This window comes from Primulina tabacum, chromosome 15, assembly GCF_025594145.1.
Source record: "Primulina tabacum isolate GXHZ01 chromosome 15, ASM2559414v2, whole genome shotgun sequence".
Taxonomy (NCBI): Eukaryota; Viridiplantae; Streptophyta; class Magnoliopsida; order Lamiales; family Gesneriaceae; genus Primulina; species Primulina tabacum.
Genome location: NC_134564.1, coordinates 32,013,306 through 32,025,397, shown reverse-complemented (window position 1 = coordinate 32,025,397; position 12,092 = coordinate 32,013,306). Strand labels below are relative to the sequence as shown.

The 12,092-nt window shown below is 29.6% G+C and overlaps 1 protein-coding gene across 1 annotated transcript; it reads right to left on the bottom strand.

Moving 5' to 3' along the window:
* Positions 1-254: 254 nt before the first annotated feature.
* On the bottom strand, positions 255-3,860 carry LOC142528080 (putative WRKY transcription factor 12). The gene is given in 5 exon segments (XM_075633137.1): positions 255-562; positions 2,092-2,253; positions 3,100-3,173; positions 3,355-3,550; positions 3,552-3,860. Coding segments are annotated over 5 exon segments (657 nt in total). The 5' UTR covers positions 3,614-3,860; the 3' UTR covers positions 255-399.
* Positions 3,861-12,092: the final 8,232 nt, after the last annotated feature.

The window sequence follows — 12,092 nt, the reverse complement described above, 5'->3', positions numbered from 1 at the left end:
ATAATTTTTTTATGCATACGAGGAAAAGCGACGGGGCATGCATGCTTTCTTACCAAATCAACTGGAGTTACTATTATGCACTAGATAACGCTCATCAAAATTCTCAAGTAGAAAAATCCAAGCACAAAAACTGGGGAACTCATGATGACATTCTGACTGAAAAAAGGAACTGTTGGCTCTGTGAGGTACATCCAGACTTCACTAGTGCATGAGCTCATATTTCTAAAAAAAAAATTAATTGGTTAAAGCAAACAAAACAAGAAGAAAGGAGCAAACAACATAAGCTATGTCACACAAACAATTAAATTCACACTCACACATATATGAATCATAATGAAATTTAGAACATGTCTAATGTACATGCTATGTGTTGTATACATGATAAGAGATGGAGTTAATTTAAAATGAGGTGAAACACTCCAGTTCCGGGGAATTTGAATCGTCACAAGGCGAGTGGTTGTGTCGGCCTTCGTAGGTCGTTATTACCATCCGGCAGTCTTCCGATAGCCGCTCTACCCTCTTCTTGACTCGGCAGTTGCTGTGAGTACATCGGTAATAACTTCTGCGTAATAAAATTTGATGAAACCACATCTACGAATAATATTCATATAATAACAGAAGGAAAGTTTAAATCCTGCATTTTACTCCAGCTTTATTTTCAAGAAAGGCGAATGATCAGTCTGAAATACAAATACACAACGTAAAGTTCTGAATAATAGGACAAACAACGTGTGGCTAGCAAGTAGGAGCATAGGCTGCACTTGCTTTTATCAAAAGAAAACTATAATTTTACGATAAATGTACAGCACAAAATATAATTCAACACTAAGTTAATTAGGTAGTAGAGTGGAAGTGGTAAAGGGATAGTTTTGGCTATGATAAAGTCTCCTCCATGAACAAAAAACAAATTTTAAAAATAAGGTCGACTGGATTGTTATTTTAATGAAAAAAATAGTTTTCCAAAATAAACATTTAAATAAATCTTGCCTGTATCATTTCTTGAGAAGCTCAAACTTACGCCTTCAAATGGTGGACAGAAGTTAATATCAACTAAAACTTTCAATTGAGATATTTGCTTCCATATTTTGTACTCCATTTATAAGCTTAATGTAATAATAAAATCTAGGAACGATTGCGGATGAGTTATAACTTAAAGGCATGTATGACATCAAATTCTCGAGTTTACGACGAAATCTAGAAATCGATATCAGTTATGATAAATCCCTAGGATGGCTAAAAAAAAATTCCAGTGATGGTTGGTATAATGTTCGGATGATGATGTGATGCTATGCCTTACATCAGTCAGCCGTCAGGTTCAGACATCGTAAAGAAGATATATATCGTATAATATTTAAATTATAAATTCCCTTTCTCCTCTGTCTGAAAGAATTCAAAAAAGAATCGAATTTGAAGGAAGAAAGAAAATATGACTGCAACAGTACTGTACTATCAACATTCTCCTCCACTCTTCACACCATTATAGCAATAATTAGTCATCATACTTTCATATCTATTTTCACCCAAAAAAAAGGATAGCTCAAAAAAATAGTAAAACGAAAATTAGAAGAATGGCTAATAAGAAATTAGGTGATGTGAATTTGTAATTCTACATTTCAATTTTAGAAGTTTTTTTTTTATTTGTATGTGGTTGTTCATTTCAATTTTAAAACCTTATTTTTTCCATAAAAAATCACTTCTTCTCTATATTAACTTCATTTAATTCTCGATAACTCTCCTAAAACAAATAAAATAACTATTTCAAATATAAAATTCATCAAGATCAAGTCAAATATATTTATTATAATATTCATCAATAAAACCCAATTAAAGTATTTGCCGATATATTTCTCATACGCATTACGTATAGCCTAGATGTGTGACAAAGTACACGAGAAATCTAGACACAAAACTATAGTCTTAATTTGCATTTTGCATATGTACATATATATATATATATATATATATATATATTAAAAATTCATAATTCAGTATGACCAGTTCTTTAGATTGTAAGTAAAAAAATTAAAACAATAAATTACTAATTAAAAGATTCTTGAGTTTTGGTGCAATTAATATGAAGTGTGCATGTACCTCGGATGAAGGCTGTTCTTAACAACTTTCTGTCCATATTTCCTCCATTTGTAACCATCATCGAGAACATCTATGTCACTCCTTGTCTGAAAACAAAATCTTGGTTCCCTTAGTTTTCTCCTCACCTTGACTTTGTTTTTATCCGATGAACAATTCCTCCACCTGCAAAACATATTATGCGACTCCCACGATTTTATCGAATAATTTGTCATAGACTTGTAAAAATCTAGATCAAGATTCAATATCTAATATTATAAAAATCAAACACTGAGTGTACATAGATGCATATATATAGTGGAAGGTAGCACTTGTCCTTCTCAGATTTCACTGAATATATTCATTCATTCATCACATTAACATTGGCAGGCATCATTGAGACAAAAAAGTATTCTTTCGCGGGATTTCTACGATATTTTAAGATCTTTCACTAACCAAACATAAGCGAATTGAAAATCACAACGATTAATTCTGTATCTGTTCGATCCCAACCCGACATTTTAAACATATTATTCATATTTATTTATTTACGCCTGAGCTTTTTTCCGACCAAAATTCTTTATTTCGGAACATTAATGTTATATAATGACGCTTATCTTGTATTATTGAGTGCAGTAAAAATGTAAACGACAAACCTAGCTAGCTTCAATATTTGAAATATTATATTTGATATGTTGAGAGAATCTGAAAAATACAAACACCCCCAAATATTGTATATATCGGCCTGATCTTGATGAAAAAACTCCGTAGGGTTTCACTGTAAGTCATTCACATGAATGTGCGTACGTACGTGATTCAGATCCCTCTTGATCCCCACTAAAAAGAATATGAACGCACGATAAATGGAATTTGATCATGATAAGAGAAACTCCCAGATCTTGCACTTAAATAGTAAGAAGCCATGTCTGAGTTGAACTTGAAGATGTAAGTCTTTTCTTGGTGAAGTAAGTTGAACCAATTTCGTGAAAAAACAAGGAAAAAGACAAGGGATCCAAGAAAATAATAAGATACCATGAATTGCCACCTTCATTGTTGTTTGCACTGCAATTTTGATAGTTTACGGACTTGGGATCCAGAACTTCTACCTGTAATATAGATTTTCTCCATTTAGTAAAATTTCAGAAAGAAACATTTTTCTTTTAATTCAGAGATAACAAAAAATCTTGGACTTGAAGCAACGAATAATCTAAAAGTAATGACAGCAACTTAAAACCTAAAAGTGTAGCCAAGATTTCCAAAGCTAAATGAGTACAAGAATCCAACTACCTGATCGTTATTCCATGAGGGTCTGTTGGCAAGTTGGTCGGTATGATTGAACCTTAAGGAACCATTATCGGTTTCAGCGGCAATTTTGCCGCCTCTGCCGCCGTTTATGGGAGACTGCAGCGATGACGACGGAGGCGTTAAAAAGCTCACGACCTGATTATGATCTTCGAACTGTACAAACCCCATTTCTTGATGAAGGCGCAGAAAAGGGAACTTGTAGCTGATCATAAATGGGAGACAGTCCTCTTTCTCCTTCCATTATTTGGATCTTTTTCTTAGCTTTTTTTTCAAAGAAAATATTGATGATGAGTTGAAGAAAGAATAATCAATTTCTCTGTGCCGCTCTTCTTTCTTTCCTCCTTTTTCCCCTGCTGTATTTGCTAGTGGAATGCGGGATATTATTGCATGTTCACAGTACAAACGTGTGGGGGCGTAATACTTGTATTTGTGCTTCTTCAATGGGGTGGTGTGTTTTGTTTTCTTTTGGTCAACTTGTAAACGCTGGATGGAATATTGTGCAGTGGATTTTGAGATTATTGCTACTCGTGAACAAACAATCAGCTTCATGTCTTCGTAGCTGAGGTATATTTGGATCGATCATTTTCAGCCCATAAATCCTTTAATTTGTGTGGCAATCGTGTATTATCTTGATCATCACTCTATTAAAACATATTATTATCGTCGATGACTTATAACTCATTTGACACGAAAATTCCAAATTTTAAACTGAGAGGTCTTGAGTTCGAAAACTTGTTGCAACAAAACCTTCCACAGCTCAAAAAAAATTCTATCACTACTTTATATTATAATCCTAAGTGCAAATAACATTTTTGAAATCTTAAATACCCTATATGTTATGAAAATTGATATGTCTATACTATATTATTAGGTATAGTATAGATTAATAAAGAAATGTATTATCAGGAAAAAAAAATAGACGAATTATAAATGTAGAATCAAATATTTGTCATTTTACCAAAAGATATAGCTGGTGGTAACGATGCAATTTAAATATTTTAAATTGTATAACATCTCAAATCAGGGTTCGAATCACTTTCTCATAAAAGACAATTATTGCATTCAACAATCTCTCTCAATAATTACACTCCTTGCAATCAATAAGAATTGAAACATGACTTTAGTTCTGATACCAATTATAGGATCAAGCATTTTCAACTTTACCAAAAGATATAGTAATGCTACAACTCAAATACTTTAAATTGTATAACGTACAGTTCAAGCGACATGGTCTGATCAATATCTCAACAGAGACAATTATAGTACCATAACAATATATTTCGTCGTGATTTTCTTCTATGCAAAACCAAAAAATATGCAGTCTAATGAAGTTATAATTACAATATTATTATTCGAATCGATACAAAAATTTTAGGACTTACGCGAAATGGAGTTGGGAGTTACGGGCAAACGATGTTTGGTCATGAAGTTATAATTTCTAAATGTTTAGAAAATTTATTAATTTTGGGTCTTTTGATAAATTTTTTTGAATTTAAATTTATTTTTCCTAGACAAAATAAAAAAAAAACTTTTTTTAATTCCCTAATTTATTATATATAACAGTAAATTGACACGATATAAAAATTATTCTTTGACTAATAAGAGTTGTTCTTATATTAATGTGAATGTTTTATTTTCAGAGTCAACATTCTTGAAGTACTCGTTAACAAGAGAAACAAATATGTAATTGATGTAATTTATTATCTTAAGAAAGTGGATAGATGTTCTCTTATGGTCACATTGTTTATAAAATCTTTTTCAATATCGGAGTTAAAGTTCATCAAAATTTTTCTTCAATCAATCATGTCATAAATAAATATTGAATTGATTGACAATGTTATCAATTGAAAAATATTACTGAACAACGTGATTATACAGACTGAATTAGTATTTTTAGCTTTAAAACGGGAAGATGAGTTGTTTTTTAGTGATGATTTTGGACATGTTTGATCTTAATATTATTTAATTAAAATAGAAATATTTTAACTATTGTGTATTGTTTGATTACTTATATCTCTTTAATGTATTGATTTAATTTAAAAAGTTGTTATATAATTAAAAGAATATGAACACACATCATGATTATTAGGAGAGTTTTTTTAAAGTTACTCGTGCCCAAAAATTGTTAAAATCGGCTTTGCATATCTATGTATATCTATATACACACACAAATACGTGTATATAATTTATAATCAATGAAATAAATACTAATGGAATATTCGACTTCATAAGATTAGCTAAAAAAATTGTAATTTTATATAAGATCGATAACGCAAATTCGCATTCAGAAAGTTGTGATGCATGATAATATAAATATATATATATATATATATATATATATATAATATAAGAAAAAATATTTATGGGTGATATATACACTTTAAAATTTTGAATATAGATAAAAAAATTAAATACATTTATTTTCATCAATCTAAAAATAAAAAATTCCTTGAATCAAATAATTCCAATATTTGATTAATAATCTCAATGAAAAATGATTAATATTACCACAAATGGAAAATAAATAACTGAACTCAATTTCGACATTATAAAAAATTGAAACTGCAAATAGAGATAAACATACCTAACGAAAATTGCAATGACATATATATTCAACTTGGTGGCACCACAAACATTCTAGAAATTTGCTTAATTATATTCATTCTCCATTTACCTCTTAATGTTAGTTATTTATTAATTCATTTTGGTTTACATGACTTCAGACAGATAAAGTAGCTATCAAAGCTATGCTTGTCAATCGAGTATGTGATTTTGGACTCCTGCGGATGCGAGAAGGTGAAGCTGCTCCTACAGTCCTCTTAAAAGAGGAATATAAAAAAGACCAGAGTAAGTTGGGTTGGGGTAGAGAGCCGTAAGCGTGGTGGAGGATGACGGAGAACATGCTCGTACGGTTCATGGAAAGATATACTAAACTACTTGGTCGTTTTGTAAATTGAGTTTATTGCATAGAAGTTCACTCACTCGTGATCCCTCACTGGTCACCATATACACAAAAACAATGAAATTCAAGAATTTAAAACCAATTTTTTTTTTGTTTAACCGAATCTCGCCTTAAATTTTTTACATGCTATAACGTTTAATTCAATATAGAATAGAAATCAATCCGATTTTAGATACAAATTTCATTATAGATTTTGAATAGGTACACAACACTTGAAGTTCAATTTCATTTTGAAAGCGGTGACATTATTACTTAAGGAGCAATGGGATCTAATATATATATATATATATATATATATATATATGCGCGTTTTATTTTTATATTTATAACGAGTTGAGAGAATTTATATATATTCGATACAAGTACAAGGCACAATATCCCAGTATAATCTTGTGATCAGTGAACTTAGGTACGAACCCACATCATTGTTCTTAAACCATAAATAGTTTGTCAATTTATTTCCAAAGAATCTTCTGCTTCAATTTGGGGAAAAAAAACAAAAAAACAAAACAGAAATAGCTTCAAGTATGAGAAATAAAAAAAATTATATTTTTATCTTTTCGTGCTATCCTTTACGTTGAAAATTTTCAATTTTAATTTATTATTTTTGACTTTTTGTGATTTTATTCATTTTTCTGATATATCGTCGACGTGTCAGTAATATGACGTTAATGTGTGCAGTGTCACACAACACTTTCGATGAAAAATCTAAAATTATCAAAAATTAAAAAATACAAAATCAAAACTAAAATCGCAAAAATATAAATATATACAGCCAAAAAGCATTTTCCCCTGTTAAATATTGATGTACGCAAAGCCATGGTGCCTATTGGATCATGCTTTAGGCAGTAATATTTGAAAATAATTTCCCCCCAAATTAAAAAAGAAATCTACCTTTTTGTTTTGAAAAGATTTGCTACATAGAATAGCATAAATTAAGGCGAGCACGACTAGATTCTGAGGAATACGACACAACAACAGTACTCTAATTTTTTTTATATATAAAAAATCAGATATTATAACTTTAAATTTTTACTTATTAGAAAATTGACCTCCCTTTTAATCATGTTATTGGTCGATTATCTAGTTAATCCACTGACTTGCATATTGTTTTCATTTGTTATAATTTTTTATCAGAATGCTGATGCGGTAGCGAAAAAATAATAATATAACATTGAAAAATGATGACATGAGATATTGCCAACACGTTAGCATTGCGACAAAAAATAATTAAAATAAAAAAGAACGTGCAAATCAATAGATTAAAACTCTAAATTTCAGTGATATATAACATAGATTTTTTAAAAAAAGTACTTAGAAGACAAAATATGTTGTTTTTCTTTAAAAAAAAAAACACTACTTGGTCTTTTATTCTTTTAATCGCCTTCTCACATATATTTTAATGATTTTATTGTAATTCGACGAGCAATAATGAAAATCCAAATTATATAATCTTTTTGCTGCGTATATGAGATGTGATGGAAGGACAATGTATCCAATCATGTCACCCAAGCAATTTATTAATTTAATTTTAAATAAATTTAATTTAGAATCATCAAACATCATACTGTATAAATTAATTATTTTCTCGTAAATTATTACATAAATAAATTCAATACTAAAAATCATGAAATGAAGATTCTGTCCGCAGAAAGTGATTGGATACTGATAGAAATTCTGACAATTTCGTAATCATGTTTTTATATATCAGCCACTCCTTGCGTGCGCCTTGGTAATAATAAACTATCTATATTTTCATATTATATGTACCAGCAGCGTAATATACAATTAAAATATTCAATAAATCAATTTAAGTGTGATCAAAATTTTAACTCGAGTTTCACTGAGAGAGAGAGTCTTCAAATTTTGTAGTTGAGTAGATCGGCCTGAAATCGAGGTACTGCACATATAGAAATAGGGTTAGAGGATGTCATAGAGTTTTTCGACTGTGATTTCTATAATGCTTGAGTTGATTCAGAGAGCAAATTTAAAAGAGATATATAATAGTGTTAAGTGACCAAGAGAATGTGAGTGTATAAAATCACAACAAATACTTAATATTTATAGAGACAGGAGGAAGATTGTCCAAATCCATATATGCAACTCCCATCTATTTTATCCAACCGAAGTGGGATAACTAATACATCCTCATCACGTCCATGAACGAACATTTAAAGCGTGAAATTTACCAATGACTCAACTATGAGCAGAACGGATGGCCCGACTACAAGCAGTCCAACACATAATGATAGAATCTTTCTTTGATAACATGTTAAATTTGAGACTTGAACTCAACTCTAAAAATTAGTTAAAAACAAATTTGTTCAAGCTCACACGCAGAACTCTCACGAAAATTTACACGAAACAATTAATAAATATGATATGATTCACTGACCACAGTCAAAATTTCAACTGAAAAAGTTGGTAAAAATGGCGCAAATTTCAGTCCATCAGTACATGTATTCAGGGAATATGTGAGGATTAATCATTAGCTATAACATCACAATAAATTTGAATTTTTACTTATCCCTATTCTCAAGAAATATATAGCCTGGACAAAGGTTTTTCGAGTAAAAGAATATATTCCCAGGTAAGGTCCCAACAGAGGCATTCATCCAGTCCCAACACATCAGTTGGATAATCGGAATCAGATTCACTGACCGTCGTTCAGGCTATACACACTTCAGTTCTCTTCTCTTTGGAAAAATGTTTTGACATTAGGATATCAAAAACCGACGTCTTGCTCAACAACTGGTGACCAAGTCGCGCATGCTGTGGTTCATAGATGTATTCATCTTAGGAGAAATTTAGTTTATCATAACGCGATTTCATTATTTTTTACAACATATGTACACGTAGACTTGTTATTTTGATAATGAATTACCCTTGCATTAAAAAAAAAATTATTCCCAAGTGATCCCCACAAAAAAATATAATTGAAAGTGTATATATGAATTTTAATCTGCCTGTGCTTTATCACTTAGACATACCCAAGTTTTTCTATTTCTTAGAATCTATATTACATTTTTCTTTATTTTTTTTAAAAAAAATCATTTGGTTTCAATCCATTACATGACATTTCTGACACTGTCGATACCCACCAAAGAGTGTGGGTAGTGTAATACATTTTGAAAATTCTAAAAAAAAAAAACTATAAAATAATTATTATCCTCTGCAACAACAGCAATAAATAAAAATAATAATTCCCTGATCTGAATTGCCACGATACTCATAAATTAAAAATAAACATGAATCAATCAAAATGCATTATTAAATTTAATTTTCTTGGTAATGTAAGATTTAAGAACCTTACTATATAATTTTTGTGTTTATCAACACGAATTCGATCGTTCCGATCATTTTATTGCTATTTTATTAGCAGCGAGGACTTAATATATGGATATAATTTAATGTTTTTGTTGACTTCTTTGTAAAAATTTCCCTTTTGAATAGCAGTTGTGGAAAAGTGAACTCATATAAGAATAAAATATTATCTTAATTAAATAATCATAAAAAAATAATTTGTCATTTCTATACTTTTTCTTACAGAACTATAATATTAATATTTCTGCCCGTGTAAATCACCCACCCACCCACACAGACATATATATATATACATATATATATATACACATATATAAAAGTGATTGTCTAGGATATACAAAAAAAAAAAACTGAGAAAATCAAGAAAGATTGTTAGAAAAAAGTTTATCCACAGAAATGTGGTACTGTTCCTGATACGTATGGTGCTGTGTGTAACACACGGGCGGTGGTTCAAGAAACATTAAAAATAAAGTTCTGAAAGAAAAATATAGAAATGACAGATTATATATATATATATATATATTATATATGCTAGTGTTTTTGTGCACACAATTGGTTTTTTTTATAAATAATTTTTTTTAAAAAAAAATTTATTATAAAAATAAGGTAGATGATGGAGTTTTGCAAAAATTAAGACAAACGTTAACATCAATGCAAACATTCTGCAACGTCCGCCACTCATATCAGCGGACGCTGCAAATTGCAGCTTCTGCTGCCTCTGCCTTTTTATTTTATTAGTTATTATTATTATTTTTCATTGAATTTGGACACATATCTTACATATACGTTGATTTAGTTTTTTTTTTAAAAAAGAAAATGTTGTGTATACATGTCGATTCATTTATTTTTTATTTTTAAAAATTAATAAATTTGACCTCCAACTTCCATTTTTTGTAAATGGACTAATTTAAAGATAAATTAAATATTTTAAAAAATTAATTTTAAAAAGCATTTTTTATAGGATTTGTGATTATTTTGTTATAGTTAATCATTATTTAGATAATAATGATGCGAGTATATTAAACATATCGTTTGTAAGAGATAATATGTAATAATGTCAAAAATTAACTTGACCTGTCAACCTAACACGAAAAATATCGGGTTAGGGTCGAGGGTCTTAGGATTCGGGAAAAAAAATTGAATAATGTTGGGTTGTGATTGACCTTGATCCAAATACCCGAGTTCACCTGACCCACCTGAACCATTAAAATTTTTTTGTTTTTTAAATTTGAGGGCTAATCCCAACCATATATATTTTTTACCAAATATTCACATATTCGTTTAATCTCTCCGCCTCTCCTTATCTTCAGCCATCGAAAATTTGACTAGTACAAAAATGTGTAAAACGTTGGAGAAGTAGAGCTTGAAACTTGAAAATTATTTGTGATAATTGATATCATAAATTTTCATCGTACAACATGTATTAATAGTTTTGACAATTAGAATACTAAATTTAAATATTTAAATCCATGAAATATAATTATAATATTTATGCTAGTTTTGTTATTATATTATTAAATTAAAATATTACTATTATTATATGTTTTGAATTTTTATTCAAATATTTTGTTAAAGAATAAAAAAAACTAACGTTGCATAGTAACCAAAATTAGGTCGGGTTGGTTAGTTTCGAGTTCATAGTTTTAGGATTGTTCGAGTTTGGATTGAGAATTTTGTTTTAGTTCTCTTGCTTCAACATGATTCGAACCCACTCGAATTGACACTCCAAACAACATGTGAATACATTTTTGAAAGCATATATTAAATGAAAGTATATTATTTTTTAATATGGTGTGTACTTTCTTCAAAATTTGCACATGTGATTTAATTACCATTTCGTCCTAACACTATATATTGATCTTGATAATTTGTGTGTTATTATTTACGAATTATAAGTCGAAACCCCACGAACTATCTAATTTTGTAACAACTTAAATATTGTAATCCATCATAATTGATATTGCGTGTGAATTTTATTTATTATGATGTTATTACAAGAATGGGGTAATAGAATTTTATATGAAAAATGGGACATGAAGCTCCACTTTGAATAATCTTGGTGGCATTGGAAAAAGAAGTTTACCTACGGATCCGACAATCTCATGATTATTCATTAAAATTTCAAAAGAGCAATAGATATTGCAAGTTGAAGCAAATGGGGGTATGTATGTAATGTAAGTATGTGCTGAATTCCATGCAATAATAATGAATGCTTCCTTTCAGTATCAAATCAACCCTTTAAATCTCTTCCAATTTTCTATCATTACCACACTCCTCTTATTTGGTGGTGGATCCCCATTTCTTCCTTTTCACCTCCAATTTTTATTTTCTAGGGGCTAATGTTTAACTTCTTAAACCAAAAATGTGAATTTCTGGGTTCAGTTGAATCCTTGTACAAAAAATAAAGATCCACTTGAGGGTCGATTCTAATTAA